The 16,833-nt window shown below is 48.4% G+C and overlaps 1 protein-coding gene across 1 annotated transcript in view; it reads left to right on the plus strand.

Moving 5' to 3' along the window:
• LOC125757446 (poly [ADP-ribose] polymerase tankyrase-1-like) overlaps positions 1–15,856 on the plus strand; it is a 236,199-nt gene extending 220,343 nt beyond the window's left edge. Inside the window, exon 4 of the mRNA XM_049413045.1 lies at positions 15,752–15,856. Within this exon, the coding sequence (XP_049269002.1) occupies positions 15,752–15,856 (105 nt within the window). The remainder of the gene's footprint in view (positions 1–15,751) is intronic.
• The last annotated feature ends 977 nt before the right edge of the window (positions 15,857–16,833 follow it).

Below are 16,833 nucleotides of genomic sequence, written 5' to 3' on the forward strand. Positions count from 1 at the left end.
GTCGACGTGCCTGGTAAGCCCACGATGCGCTTACAACTACTCCACTTATAAAAACACGTCGATCCACCTCGTAACGCTTGGCTCAAAGCCAAGAAATTCACCTACGATTACGATACTACCTAATGCGAATTCTGAGCGCAGCTTCGGGTTGGGACAAGGCCAACTGTGTTTGAAGTTTTGGCTTTCCACAAGGTATCGACTACGCCCTAAATCATAATTTTTATGAAGTAGGACAGCACCCACTATGCCATTATTCGTCATTCTGCGGATAAGCGAAGTACCCGCTACACATCTGTAAGGTATTATGTGCACTTCGTTGGTGCTACATGTGGCTGACGACGATGAAGAATTATGGCTGAGCACTTTGCAGTGGGTGGGAAGCATTGAAACACACACTCGTTTCGCAATGAGTGGTGTGTGATGACATGTTGTTATTTTACTCTTCTGCCACGCTATATTACATAAGTTAACGCGATTCCTTGCCCTACATGACGCGTGCATAAGGTCTTTTTGCAAAGGAGTTTCAAGCACCGGCGTGGCTCTGTTGTAGAATACTAGACTGCCACGCAGAGGGCCCGGGTTCCAATCCCATTCGATCCTGCGTATTTTTTCTCATTTTATTTTTTCGTGTATATCGGTTACGCCACCGACGGCGACGGCGACGCCGCTCAATGTAGGAACGAGCGCCTAAGAGCTGCGCTCTAAAATGCAACATAGAACTACCCGCTGACTGCTTCGCATGAACCCGATTCCCACAAGGCGTGGGATCTGCCGAATTCTTCGTAAGTGGACGGAAATTGCTGCCTAGAAACTAGAGCCTTTTATCTGTACTTCTCCAACTTCTACACTGACCAGTCGATCGGAGAAACGCCAGGATCTGCTTTAATTGTGTAGCTCTAATTTATAAAACTTAAATAATGACGTAGCAGCGGGTCGCAGATGCCGCCTTTTTGTCCTTTTCTGCACACCATAGCGCGACACCTGTTACAGACAAAACAAACTTGGAACGTAGCGACTGTTGTCGGCGCGCACTGCAGCGGCCACCGCGGAGCTTGCTGTTTTTGTGGCTGCGCGCCGCCGGGGGTCCTCGCACCGTCGCTCTTGCTGGAAAGAGGCGAAAAAAAGAAAGAAATGAAGAGATAAGGGGTTAAGGGAGAGAAAAGAATGAACGAACTCGGCCGTCTGACGAATGGGGGCATCGATCGCGATTGCCTCTCGACAACGAATCCACACCACAGGAAGGATCGGGGGTCTAAACAGTAGGGAGATAGCACGCCATAGACTGGCGCTGCCATCTGCTATCTGTTTTCTTCTTTCTGCACCTCTGTTTCTATTGCTCACCTTTGAGAGAGAAAAAAACTAGTGGCACGCACAGATTTCGCCGGCAGCGCTGAAGTGCGTGGGTGAGCACTGCCCGGTGAGCCCTTCTCTTTCCTGCCCGGTCGTCTCTATATCTTCATCAGCTTGCTTCTGGGTTCTTTCTCCGTCGTCGCTATCTCTCAGATGTCGGGCGATGTGTTATTGATCTAAGCTCGCCCGTTTATGGGGCGTCCCTAATGGGCACTTGAAAGAGGGCCACCGCTGGCCGGGCTGTCCCTTTTGTCGAGAAAGGGAACGCCTGCGGAGTCAGTGCGTCTTTCTTTTCTTCTGACTTCGAAGGAGTGGTATGGACAGAGGTAGAAGAGCAACCTTGACACCAATTGAAGTCCTGCGTGGAACAACGTATGAGGTCAAACATCTATGATAGCCTTAAGATGCGCGTTGCACACACGGGCTTGTTATATGCAGCCAGGCTCACGTTATCTGTGCGCGTGTGATGTATTTCCGCACATACACAGCGGGTAGCTTTTAACAGTTAAGCTGTTTAGCAAACCTTTCCTTGTGTGTCGATCGTAGAAAACTATCATCATCCTAACGGGTATGTGCCACTGTGCCGCTACCTGAGAGCGAGTACAGAGAGAGACAGACAGACAGAAAGAAAGAAGAAACAAACAGAGAGGCACGCTAGCAGGGCGTAGCATAGCCTTGTAAAGTATAGTATAGCAAGGGGTTGGGAAGGGGAAGTGATAGTGAGGAGGAGGTAAAGGAGGAGGGGAGAGAGTAGAGCGTTGCACAGAAAGAATGAGAAAGCCAGAAATAGAGAGAAAGAAATGCAGAAAGAAAGAGAGGGAGCGAGAACATCAACCAAAGAGAGAGAGAGAGAAAAAAAGATAGCAAAGAAAGAGGAAGCGAGCATCGCGTCGTCTATAGCGACCAGATACCGCACCGCCTGGCCAAGCCGCGCATGCGCAGTAGCCGCGCATGCCGAGGCCTACCGGCGGAGACATCGCGCGCAGCCTCTGGTCTATAGTGCTTAGCCTGACTGCGTACGCCCGAGGCGGAAGCCGCGCATCTCAAAGCTAGACGCGTCGGTCGACGGGGAGTACGGGCGGCGACGGGTCCGGGCTTCGCTGTGCCTAGTGTTGAGCCACTTAGTGCAAACTGCCCGCAATTTTTAAATGCGAAGCATTTCTTAGCGAACTTCTGCGACTTTAAGCGTATCTATCTATCTATCTATCTATCTATCTATCTATCTATCTATCTATCTATCTATCTATCTATCTATCTATCTATCTATCTATCTATCTATCTATCTATCTATCTATCTATCTATCTATCTATCTATCTATCTAGCCGCCTACGACTTTGTGCTCTCCTATCTGGTTCGTTAATGGGACGTATGCCAAAATTGGTATGGCACAGCATGACTGTGTGACGAACACAAATGATAGGTCATAACATGAAAATCATGATATGCATGTCATGAACGGCATTATTTACATGCCACGGCCTGGGTGCTCTTGCGGCCGTTTCGTTAACTTGATATATACAAAAAATTCGGCAGATCCCACGTGCCGTGGGAATCGATGCTATGCGAAGCATGCGGCAGGAAGATGACTGTGACGTAATTTTTGTTACTGAGTGAAACGTTACAAAATGAAGCAAAAGATCTGTATAAATTTTATACGCACACATATATGCTGAAGAGCCGCATATGTGTTATCTAACAAGCTGTTTACAGTTGGGTAACGGTGCCAACGGCAACGTGGGTATTACAAACACCAGAAGCGGTAAGCTGATATGTAGTGCTTATGCTTGTCCCTAGTGATGGAGAATGCACGCACGTTTCACTAACCCGTATGCATGTGTGGAAGCGGTTCTTGATAGTTCTTGAAAAAGGTCATTATCCCCGTGGTCCGTGAGCACCAGCAGCTGGTCAGGTCTTGTTATTGGATCCGGTCGTGATCGCGATGACGAGGGGTCCATGTGTAGTGAAGTATGAGGTATAGTACAGTTGTTGGAAATCGAGGATGCCTCGGTCATTTCGTCGACAAATTATATGTCGATAGAGCCGGCGACATGTCGGAACCAGAACTCCCCCTTCGCGTTGGTGAGGTATAGGCCATCGATGATGGTGGGCCTGGATAGTGCTACATAGACCAACATCAGTGGATGGCACTTGTCGTATTCGTCGACTGCATGAGCGTATGTGGCCTACGTAGCGTAGTCTGCAAAGCGGCTGTCAATCAATCTGGCATGATCATCGGTCAGCATGAGGCCATCACCCAGCCTTGTAAGAAATGAAGAGGACACTGCGTCGTTCTGGCGGATTAAGTGCACTTTACGGTGCGACGATGGGAATGTCATACTTAACTTTCCTTAAAATATTCCTCCGGGGTCGAGTAATGTTTCAATATAACTTACTGAATAATAGGAATACAAATGCAATGTTTATTAGACTGGTGTAAAAGCGGAGACAACACTGGAACCACAGACGTTAATCTCCTATGACCCCTGTATCGTTAGTGTCCTGTAGTGTTTATTGCTTTCTTGCAAAATTAGATCGCTAGCACCATAACCACAATTGACGTTGCACCGACATTACGCTTGCATAGCCTGTTTTTGCAAACCAGTTCAAAGACCTGTAGTGGCTCTGTGGTAGAATACCTGATTGCCATGCAGAATGCTTGGGTTCGATTCCTGCTGGGATACTAATTTTCATTCTTTCCATTCGTCGGGTCAACGTTGCCGATGTTGGTTTTTGTCTGATCTCGCCGTTCCTGGGTAGATATAAACTGTCAATCACCTGTGGCGCATACCCGTACACCGCGGCCCGTGGTAAACGGGTATGTGCCACACGTGCCTGGAGGAAAGGGTTTGACGACGTACGCGACAGGATTTTCACGTTATTCATGTCATGACCCGACAGTCATATTCATCAAATCTTCTTACCCTTCCATGCCAATTTTGGTCTAGACCAAATTGAGGAGGCGATCATGAGAGCACCCAGACGTAGGCGGCTAGATAGATAGATAGATAGATACGTAGATAGAGACGCTCAAAGTGCCAAAGGTTCGCTAAGAAATACTTCGTATTTAAAATTTGTATGGCGTGACAAGATTGTCTGACAAGCATAAGTGACAGTTCTATCGTGCAAAGCATGACACGCATATCAGGTACAGCATGATTTACATGACATGGTCTCGGGGCGCTCGCGACCGTTTAATTATATGGGTATATACCACATTTGGTACCACGAAGCATTTCTGTAAGGTGAACATAAATGACAGGTGGTAACATGAAATCATGACATGCATGTCATGTACGCTATGACATACATGTCCCGGTCACGGTGCACTTGCGGCCGTTTCGCTATTTTGGCATGTACCAAACTTGGTATTGCATGGCGTGACTGTATGAAGAACATGAATCGCAGGTAGTAACATGAAAATCATGACATGCATGTCATGTAGAACATGATGTACATGCCACGCTCATAGTGCGCTCTCGGCTGTTTCGCTAGCTTGATAAACACCAAAATTGGTATTGCATGACGTGACTGTACGATGAGCATAAATGACAGGTGGTAACATGACAATCATGACGCATTTTATGGGCAGCATGATTTACATGCCGCGCTCATGGTACGCTCGCGGTCGGTTCGCTAGCTTGGTATACCCCTAAACTGGTATTTGCTGACGTGACTGTATGACGAATATAAGTGACAGGCGGTAACATGAAAATCATGATATCCATGCCGTGTAGGGCATGATTTACATGTCACGCTCATAGTGCGCTCGCGGCCGTTTCGCCAGCTTGATATACACCAAAATTGGTATTGCATGACGTGACTGTACGACGGACATGAATGACAGGTGGTAACATGACAGTCATGACATGCATGTCGTGTAGGGCATGATTTACATGCCACGCTTAATGGCTGCTCGCGGCCGTTTCGCTAGCTTGACATACACCAATGTTGGTATAGCACGACGCGACTGTATGATGAACACAAATGATAGGTGGTAACATGGCAATAATGACATGCATTTCATCTGCAGCATGATTCAGATGCCAAACTCATCTTGCACTTGCAGCCGTTTCCCTAGCTTGATATACACCATAACTGGTACTGCATGACGTGACTGTATGACGAACATAAATGAGAGGTCCTAACAGGCAAACCATAACATCCATGTCATGTACGGCACGATTTACGTGACACTTTTTGGTGCGCTTCCGGCCGTTTCGTTAACTAGATATACACCAAAATTGGTATGGCGTGACATTAGTGCGTGACGAACATAAAAGACAGGTCATGCATTGCATATACCAGAATATACGTTTCATTATATTAAAGATTGTAGATGCATGAATGCATGACAAACACGCGATATACAGTGAACTAGATGTCATGACACGAATGACTTCATTTGCCTGAAAGGCAAACAAGTCGATGTATGACGCTCTTTGCCGGCTGCTTCGCATTACATCGATTCCCACAGTGCGAGGGATCTGCCGGATTTTTTTCATGTTGCGCTTCCTTACATGGTTCCTTAAATTTTTTTCATGACGCTTCCTTACGATAAGCGGCGTCCCCTTCGGACGCGTCGTTTTCGGAAACGCAGCGGTCGGGGTGAGACCATTTTGACAGGGTGTCTCCGTTGAAACATGAGGGTTCTATATTCCTCAATACTGAGGAAATTAAACGACTCAATTGTGTGCAGACAGAAATAAATAACTTATTATGGGATGATTTTAGCGCGCACAGAACAGACAAAGACGAAAGAAAGCAGACAAACATTTGTCCACTTCCTTTCGTCTTTGTCTGTTCTGTGCGCGCTGATGTCATCCCATAATGCATTCCTACCAACTCGCCCAGTTTTTATTACTTTTAGAAATAAATGATATGCGGAAGGCGCAGTGGTTAACCGGAAGTTAAATAAGTGTCCAGTTAGGCTAGCCTGTACTGGCGATTAAAAGGGTGTAAATTGAGCTTGTTGACTTGGCTTCATAGCAGGGAACAGCGCAGATACACGAGATACACGAGACGGACGCATGCGTTGACCTCTTCCCCCCCCCCTCTCTCTCTCTTTTGTTTATTTCCGTTTCCCAAGAAGTGTATATATTTGTGCACATACGAAATAAACGCTCATGTTGTTAGCCAGCGCCAAGTCCTGTCAGTCTCTCTTGTCTCGTGTATCTGCGCTGTTCCCTGCTATGTATTGGCGAATGAAGGCCTTACAAGGCATCTAGTGATTAGGAAGCACGACGCAATTTCAGTTGTGTTCTATAGTATAATGAGTAGCAAAGCCACACATTATAACCCTATTTTAGACAACCTAACACAAAGCACAATTTAAGTGCACTTGAAACACCTTTCGTGATATGATGAGCGCATGATGATTCTACGTGTTGTCAGAGCCACAGCGTCCTTTCATCTCAGGACTCTCTGTAACTTTTTCTCATAAGATTTTTTTTTTTGCCAGTCTGTCTGTCTTCGGACTTATGCTTCCGAAAGTCCACTTAATCGACAGAGTAAGTCCAAAACTTGTGTGTCCTTCCATTTCGTTGCGTCGTCACGCGTTCCATCGTCGTTGTTGTTTATTAAATGATGAGGCCCCGGGTAAATTGGGCACTGAAGGCACGCCTATCCCAATAACCAAAAGTAAAATACAGCGGCTAAAGGACGTAGCAGAAGTATAAATAAGCAAATAAAATAAAAGCAGGATGGAGGTGGGTGAAAGCATAATTATTGTATGGCAGTAGTATAGACTGCTAATCAGTATGCATAGACACAGCGCGCTGTATTATGGAAGTGTCCTGTCCACTTCCATTGTCCGCGTCTTCGGTGCGCTTCAACCTAATCTTTAAACGTGAACGTCTACCAAAAAACCCAACTCGCCATCTTGTTGCGCTGTATTAGCTACGTGTGGAAAGTTACAGTGGGCTTTGCCGGAACAGTCCCGTCATATATCTACAGGCGTTATTTTTTTTTCAGCAAACAGAGAATTTTGTAATAAAAAATCGTATGACCATTAGGCTCCTGTAATATTCGCACAGGAAGTAACTCAACGTCGAGGCGGAAATACTTGGCCGCAGCTAAACTGGCACTGAAGCGAATAATTAATAAAAGCTTATTAATTAAGTTTAATTATTGACTTGAGGGCAGTTGTTTATGTGGGAAAGTTGTTGTGCGTCACAATTTATGGTATGCCCATTTTTTTAGAAATCGTAAATGTTACACGGAGTTTGAAACATTCATAATCGATTTTTAATGGCCATATCGAAACTGACCGCGCAGGTAACGCGGCCGCTCTGTTACGTCACACCTGAACACAAACGACACACGCATAGCGCCAAGTGTGCGTTTGGGGTTTGGGTTCTTTCTTATACTATGTTAGGTGCGCTACACCCTTATCCTACACAACGCCATGTCAAGAAGCCCATCGTGTAACTTTAATCTATTGCTGTAGTGTACTTATATGCATCATTGTTCGCATAAACGTTAGCTGGACTGTCTTCACCTTTTGTGTAAGGCTCAAGAACTGCATCAAATTTTCTTTTCGAGCCATACGAAACGTCGTCTTTAGTAAAGGGTTCTGCTTTTTCTTGTTTTGTAATATTTATCTTGATGACAACACGGAAAGTTCTAAGTCGGCCTTACCAGCAGAAGCGACATTCTAAACACACCTGCTTATGATTACGCGCTGCGATTCAGAACTACTCTCTATCTTTTGAGAAAAACAAACGCAAAATTAAGAGAATAATAGATTCAGGAGGCGAAAAGGATCGGAAAATCGCTGCGAGTTTAAACCCTTCCGTCTCCCGCTGTTCTCTCGTCGAAGTCCATCCGTCGGCGAAGCCTCGCGCACCGGGCAAGACGACCGTTGCAGCTCATTTGCTGCGCGTATACATGTGTCCACGCCGTTTAATTTTATACAAGACGATGTTGCTGCGCGCAGAAGGGTGGAAGCCAAAGGGATGGCCGTAAGAAATGGCCAGTGGCGCCGTTGAGATCGTCGTGGTCTTTGTTCGGTGCACTACGTCACACAAAAAGGCGCGCGCGCACGGACGACTGAACGCACCGTTTCACGCTTGCACCACCGCCGCCGTCCGGCACTCGTCTTCGGCGGTGCAGACGGAAGCCCTTGCGGAACGCCTTTCGCAACAATCCTTGACGCCGGCGCAGCTCCGCGCCGAAAGGCGCGCGCGCCTAATTTATTCTAATGCATGTCCGGCGCAACTTTATGTGCGCGTCCGGCCGGCAGACGACGCGGCGCGGTCGTTTTAAGGTCATAAACTTGTGATAGCCCCGGAACAAAGCGACGGCCCTTCGTTAGGTTACTGCTGCTCTTTTTGGGTGGCCGAGGCCAGCGCCTGTCGCCACGCTGTTGCTCGATATCGGCGATGCATGCTTATCGCACGTCGCTCTTCTGCGTTCTTGTCCGCGTGTTTGGGAATACGCACTCCTCCGCGCGCGCCGTCTCCCCCTTTTCCCTAAACGAAGCATAACTCGCGTGCCCGTCGCTGGCGCTCACAGCAGGCCTCAAGGCCGGTTATCCCTCCGAAGGTTGTACCCACGTCGAATAAGCGCTGAATTAGGGCTGACCCGAAGAAGGCGCGCCCGGGCGAGCGGCGAGAGACATGCTTTGCGCATCTCCCGTGGCCTTCGAGGAGAGCGCTCGAGTCACAACTCGCCGGTCCGATGGGAGGCAGGATTCGCCACCAAGGCCTGGCCGCACCGAGTCTCCGGCTGCGATGCTTCGCTCTTTCGCATTTTTTTTTTCTTCTTCTTCCCGCGAGCTCGAGGGCCTGTGGCAACTACGACGATGCTCTTCGCAGCGTCGCCACAGCGGAAACATGCTCTTACGCGTCCATTCGCCCTCCTGTCCTACTTTTCCTCGTTCCGCATCGCCGCTCCTTCCTTTCTGTTTTCTTTTTCTGCCATTTCTTACTCGCTCCAGAGGCGTGTTCAAACAATGGCGCACCTGCATTTGGGGGACGTGAAAACTTTGTGCCTTGACGAACTAGCGGTTGGCGTACACGCTCGGAAGCCGTGTCACTGCCGGATGCAACGACATCAACGCGCACACCTTGTTGTCCTCCGGTAGCGCTTCTCCAGGTGCGACTTACCTTTTCTTTCTTCGCCCTTTGAAATGATCGCGGTGGGCTATCATCGGTTGAATTATCGACCTCCCGCCAAGGCGCCGCGTTATATTTCACGTGGGACGTCTTATGCGATATTCGTGTACCGTCGAGATTTGTTTTTCTGAAACGTGGCACTGTTAGGTATTCCCGAGGGGAGATAAAGCAAAAGAAATACAACGCAGTGCCGCAGTGGCACGTGCTTCTTCGAGATGTAGGAAAATGTGCTTCGCGCGGACGCCTGTTCCATAGAATGTCGCATCACATTATCGTATTTACCCTTAGGGAAGCAGCCCGCGCATGCGCGTGGGCACAACACATGTGCCTAGGGATGCCGAATGACCCAGTTTTTCGCGAAAGTGTGCCGCTGACATTGAACAACGCCAACATGTCAGTTCCTTTCAAGTTTTGTGGTCGTAAACTTGGCAGGTCGTATCGGACTTGAAAATCTCAGAATAATTTTGGGAGCCGTGCCAGAAGGTGGAATTGTATCTGACAACACCTTTCTTCGTAAGCGTCGTGGGACCTTGAGTTGAAATGTTTGCGAAGTTGAGGGGTATCATTGTGTGCTTATATAAACAAGCATTTGCATCTTCTGGCGACTTGCACGGCTCTGTGCCAATGGTGGCCTAGCCGCGTAAAGAAGATGATAATCATGAAAAGAGCGGCGCAGGGTATGTCCGGCAAATGTTTTTTAGGAGCTTGCTCCTTATGCTTGGGGCTTGTCCATCGCCGTAGTAGCCGCTAGTTCTCATTGCTCCCGCTAGCTTGGCTCAGCGCACGCTCGCACGAAAGAGAAGCCTTCTTCCTCTTGTTCTTCGAGCGCCTTGATGACGATATCAACGCAGGCAAAACCACATATAGCATAGCCAACTGTAGCATGCGGCGCTTGCTCCACTCCGGCGTGTGCTCTAGTTTGATAGAAGACCCCTAGAGGGCCACAACTGCGTGCTTCCTCTCTCTTTCGACAGTCGTCAGTCAGTGCGCTTTATTAATAACATGAACGAAGACAAGGCGGCGGAGCTCGCAGGCAGCAGCAGCCTGGGCTCGCCGCCCAGACCTTGCGGTGAGAGCTCGCGAAGCCGCAGAGAGACGTCAGCGTCGTGCGGACACAGAGATACAAGCCCGCGAGGCCGAAGCAGCGCGGAAGCGGCGGCAAGAGAACCTGGAAGAGGTACGGGCGCGGGATGCAGCGGCCAAGCGCCGAAAGCGGTCGCTACCTGAAGTTGGTGGCGCCGACGCGCGCTTCAAGTGTGATTTCCTCGACCACACGTTCGGCCACAGCTGCAAGGTCTGCGACCGCTTATGGTTCGACAACAACCTGACCACAATCGCTACTATAACAACGTGTCACGTCTTTATATGTCAGTAGAGGAATTGTACGGAGCATTCACGGTTTACCCGATTATCTCCGAGCAAGCTCCTGTAACATCATTCACTTCGTGGATATGGTGGGGATTTTTCTTTGCTCTGCTGTACTCAGCCCATCGCGACATTCTTGTCCCATAAAATACGAAACCCTTTGTCGGGCTATTTACCAAAATCTGACAGAAATCAGCTTTTTGCGAAGAAATTCTCGGACCTTGAAAAGTATCAGAAAGCAACTTTCATTCTACATTCAAAAACAACCGTAGCTGTGCGAACTATTTTGTTTCGGAATAACGATGTTCTGGGTGAGAACTCTTGCTATGGAACAACTTTCAAGAATCAGCTTTTGGAACAGTTACAAAATAAGGGCTGTATGTGGGGTGAATCACGCGGGGGAACACATTTGTTTCATTAGTTGTTTGTTGAAATAGCGAAAAAAAGAACAGTGAGCGTGGTGGGTATTTGTTCCTTTGGATGCGCCCAGCTGGTGGGTGCTATGCGCTGGGACTGGGCGGCACAGTGTTGTCTCATTTTGTCGCGCAGCGACTGTGTTCGACTCAAGAGACAGATTGTACACCGCCTATAAGGAAACATATAGTGTGAATAATTATGCCTCAAGTAAATGGTGAAGGGGATAACTGGGAAATTCCCACAACGTATAACGAGCTCACTAAGCACTTTTATCTATCCCGGAGGATCTTCCCTCTACCTCACAAAAATCTCACTAGGCCCCAAGCACTTACATTAAGGCTTTTGCAAACCAAGACGTACCCCACCTTGAAAATGTTAAACATTATTTACCCTGAACTATACCCAAGTAATCTCTGCCCATATTGTGGGGAAATAGCTACCCTAGACCATATGCTCTGGCAGTGTACCAAATTCGCTCATTTACCTAACATCACCTCTGCCAGATGGGAGGCGGCAATCCGCAGCCCGTCCTTGGCAGAACAACTCTGGGCTGTCCACCAAGCCCGCGAGGCGGCTGAGGGGCTCGGCCTCTCGGTCCCCACGTGGGAGCGGCCCGCGACACATTGATCTGTGTTTTGGAGGACCAAATAAAAGTTCATCCAATCCAATCCAAGTAGTGCCTATGTTTCATTTAATTTTATTTCACGCCTGTCTGTAGGCTACCTCTCAATAGTTCACTTTCCATGCAGGCTTTTCACTCGTGACTGCATGGAACGATGTCGGTATCATGTTGCCATCACACGCAGTCGGAGTTTGTGTGCCAGAAATGTACACGAAAAAATAGAGGCATTCACAGTGCACGCAACAATTTTACGTAAGGGCTGAGACTGTATAAAAATTCACATTTCATGTGGCACCCTTGGCTGAAAAAGTTTCGACCTCGAATGCATATGCGCAAGTCCATAGGTACGTAGATCAAGTATAGTCCTTAGGACACTTCGAAAAATGTCACGCCTAGCGGGCACGCGTCCCTTATTTTCTTGTCTTTTCGTTCCTACTTTCGACGAGCTTAACATGAACGCGTTGAATATCTGCACTCTTCCCGGCGGTTTACGCATCGTGCTCTGTGGTCGCGCTCCGGTAGTCGCGCTTGGCAGGCGTGAGAACGGCTTGTTTTTACATGCTGCTTACGCCGGCATTATTCGCGTGCACGAGAAATGTGCGGCGAAGTTGAAGCCTGCGACCTTGAGCTTGCCGTTGTCTTGCACTGCGCGTGCCGCCGTATGTATTTAGAGACGCAACAACGCGCTGCGTGTCCCTACAGAGGAGGAAAGCGAGCTTGTGAAGAAAGAGCGCGGTGTCGTGATTTGCCGTGCAGTGGCCATCTCAGCTGACATGCCAGGTAGGAATTAAAGCTTATGAACGAAAAAACGGCTCGCCCGGCAGCATGTTATTCAAAATGCTGGGCATCCATCTTCTCCGTGCGATACCATCCCTCTCGTTTACATGTTCCAGGCCTCTTGTCTGGCACGAGGGAGGCGCAAGGAGATACAAAGCGGGGAGGGGGGGGGAGGGGGGGGGAGGAGGAGGTGATCGGACAACTGTAGCAAGGTTTTTGACCGGGCTAGTTGGTAAAGATCCATTATAGCTTACAGCGCACTCTGACACACGGACGAAGAATAGACACACGAAGACAAGCGCTGACTTACAATTGAATTTCATTTCGATGGAACACACATGTATACGTACAGAATTGCACATGCGCGATTACGTGCTGTCGAAAGCTTCCTTTGCCAATGATAACACGTAATAATTTATGTCGCTCAATGTTAAGAAATGCGTGTATGACGATTCGCTCCCCTCAAGAATGATAGCTGACACGAAATACTGACATTTCTTTCACGTGTCTTTTAAAAATTTTCTTTATTCGGTGAAGCGTTATGCTCTGCGTGATCCTCAGTATGTTTGCTACTATTGAAAAAAGTTTGAGCCTCGTACTTTTATGTACGTCTTATATTTTAATAAGCTTTAATTATGTTAGCTGAGCTGCAGTGCTGACACGCTTTCTGCTCTTTGGTATATACACAATGAAATTTACAGCTCTACCATTTCCCTTATGATGTATTTCCATTTATTTTACACCTCGAAGTCTAGCGGTCATCGTGCAGCGCACTTTTAAACCGCAGTATTATCATCACGATGCTAAATTTGGGTAAGTAAAGCAACAGATAGACTGATAATTGTTGGGGCCTAACGTCCCAGAACCACGATATGACTATGAGGGACGCCGTAGTGGAGGGCTCCGGAAATCTCGACCACCTGGGGCCATTTAACGTGAACCTAAATCTAAGTACACGGGCCTCAATCATTTTCGCCTCCATCGAACAGATAGAAGGAGACGTCATAAAACAGCCTGGGACCCTGTAGGTATCATACGGGAAGCAATTTTCTTTTCTCACTTCGGCCGTTATCTATCATCGGCCGAGCGGAAATCACGACCTCTTATGCATCGGTGGCTCGCAATGACCACTACGAAGGGCGACATGCGCCGGCAGTGGGTACGTAGCAGTAGCCTGAGGTCGACACCAGCGTACATAATACACCACGGCGTGGGTCGAACGAGCCGAGCGCGCTTTTTCATCAGGTTGGCGCGAGGAGGCCCTCGCGAGTCGGGTCCGCCGGCTAGGAAGCCGCGTGGACGCCGAAAGGGAGCCCTGAATAGTTGATGATCGGCGGGCGTGCGAGCGGAGAGGCATGCCGGGGGAGACCCGCAGATCTCCGTCTCGGCCGCGGTCCGCTGTCTGGGCGAACGTGGCTCCTGCTTTATTTACCTGGTCGGCAAATGCCAGCCGCAGCTGTGCTCCAGCATCGTCAAAGTCGTTTTGCCGGGCGCGATCGCGCTACACCGAGTTGTCAAGGTGCGCGAGAATGGTCGGCGAGGGAAGAGAAGTCGAGTGGCCCGGCAGCGGGGAACAAAAGGAAGGACTAAACGGAGCGAGTTGACCAGGTTTTACGCCCGCTGCAGTCGTAAACCGGCGAGCTTAAACCTCTGAGGCCGCGCGCGATATACTGCATACACGTCGGGCATTCGCCGGCTTCCCGTGCTTGTTCGCAATCAAGGAGTCGCGCGGCCGAAACGAGGAGCCTCGCAGCGGCAACTAAACGGCCTCTCGATTCGCTCGGGCCGAGTTCAAAAAAGGCGGCGGCGCTATCGCGAATTTCTCTCGGCGCGATTGCGCGGGTTGCCATGTTGCTGCTGGCTCGGCTCTTTTGTCTTCAATGACGACGTTCCCTTTCTTTCTGCCTACTTTGTCTGCGTCTCTCTCGCCGGCTTCTTCCCGCTGGCCTCATTTGCTCTCGGCTCCGCCCAATCGATGGCGAAAGTCTCTTTGTTTGGACAAACCACTCGTTACGCAGTTGCGCTGAGTTAGTGCGCACCTGATCCGCTGGAAATTACATTTAAATTGATTGAATTTGTTTCCGCTAAACGCTGAGCAGATTGTAACTTCGCTTTATTTTCTGTTGTTGCGTACATAAAGGAGGAGCCCACTGGCTGCTTCTCGTACATATGCCCTTTCTGTTATGTATAGTGTGGGAGAAAAGTATTTCTATGTTTATCTGTATGAATACGTAAAATGCAATCATATCGCGACACATAACTGCGTAGGTAGTGTCGTTATCTTCTTGCACGCGTACGCGCCTTTGATAGATTTGCTCTCGATTCCAAGTGAAACAAGACGCTCTAAATGTAACGAGTATGAATATGCGCATGCACAAGAGTACGCGCTTGTAATCGAGCGAAATTACCTACACCTGAATCAAGGGCTGCCACGAACTTCAAGCGAAGTCTCCTTCAACCGAAAGATTGTTAACGTTAACGTGTTGACGTCTCTTTCACGCGAATACTGCGAATATGGTACCTTTATCATGAGTTTGGTTCACGAGCAGTCATGTCCTTATCATGGGCCACTTCTCAAGCTATTGGTGGATATCTTGCACCGGCAGTGGCCACATTTTCAATAAGACTCTACGCAAAAACGATTATACCTACCTTTATACATTGGGCGCAAGTCAAAAAAAGAAAGAAACCCACTTTGTCAAGAATGAATCCGTAGCCCCAACTAAATTTACCAGCATCTAAATTTTACCTTTAACGGATGTTTTCTTAGACAAGCCATAAATCCGCTCACGCTGTTTTCTCATCAGATTTTCATAGTTTTTTTTTTAAGTTCTTTTTCCATAAGTAATGCAATCATTACAATGAGAGATGCTAGCTTGTGAGCAATGTAAAGAACTCGCTTCTTAAAACCTACTTTTGTGAGTGTTAGATTTTTCGTTTCTTTCTCTGCTTTCTTTATTTTCTCGTTTTCTTTCTTTGTGTGTCTGCGTGTGCCTGCGTGTGTGCACTTGCTGTTGTTCATTGAAAAATAAATTAGCTTTCTAGAGACAGAGGTGTCGGGACTGAAATAATGCGCGCGCGTTCCTCTCTTCTCGTTTTTCTCAGGTACCCAGTGCTGAGCCGCAATGTTCCAAGCTGAACCGCCGAAAAAGCGGCGACGATGGCAGATTCAAAACCAAGTGCAACGCACCATCCGTCGGTAAGCCTTAATTACCAGGTCCGTTTGCGCATCGAGATTTGTGCGTGCCCTAGAATTTAAATTTGGAGGCAAAGGCGGGGTGGGGGGGGGGGGGGGCACAGTGCTTCTCTGCGTTAACTTCCTTAGCTTTCATAGAGCAGCTGCGAGAGGGCAGTTTATTCTGACCGTATACTGGCACTAGAATGTTATACGTGCGCCTATGCTCACACGACATAGCAGTAACGGAGCGCCAGCTTCGCAGATGTTTTAGTGATGAAGGTTGCCGGACGGTTGCACTTCCTGCATCGAAGGCGGCTACCCTTGATCGAAAGTATATGCGGGATCAGGAGAACTGCGATCGAAACAAATTTGTTGAGAACTCGGTCTGACAACCTGAAATTGCGAATGCACTGCGATACAATGTTCAGTCTGAAATGCGACCTTCAGTGTCAGGTTGCATGTCAACGCTTCGCGAAAAATCGTTTCTCCGCCTTCCCTTTGAGCAGCAATTTTTCGATTACGGGTTTACCTCTCTAGTTCGCCTCAAGGCACACTTCCAAAATAAAAAGAAAAAAGGAAGAAGAAGCGAGAACGCTTCCGAGCTGTAATCAAGGATACTGGTGACCCGGCGCTCCCACGAATTGTACTAGAATTTGTTTCAGACACCCCAGACGTCGGCTAGCTCGCGCCTGCAGTTGTCGCCATGAAGAAGCAATACGCGGTTTATATAGGGTTATCGTATGTGAACCCGTGTACAGTAGCTCTATACATTGAGGGAACACCTAATGTTACCTGTAATGCTACACGCTGATGTGAAACATCAACGTCTAGAGAACGAGGAAATACGCGACTGCGGAACGCACCGGTAAAATTGGCCCAACGCTCGCTGCGTATGAGAGAGGGCGGTAGAGCGGGCGCTTAACGTCACACCACCCAACAGACTTCGCAGATATGGCGCAGAGTCTGAGAATCCTAGGGCGGGTAGATGATAAAGAAAGACCCGAGGCGC

Source organism: Rhipicephalus sanguineus, chromosome 1, assembly GCF_013339695.2.
Source record: "Rhipicephalus sanguineus isolate Rsan-2018 chromosome 1, BIME_Rsan_1.4, whole genome shotgun sequence".
Classification (NCBI taxonomy): domain Eukaryota; kingdom Metazoa; phylum Arthropoda; class Arachnida; order Ixodida; family Ixodidae; genus Rhipicephalus; species Rhipicephalus sanguineus.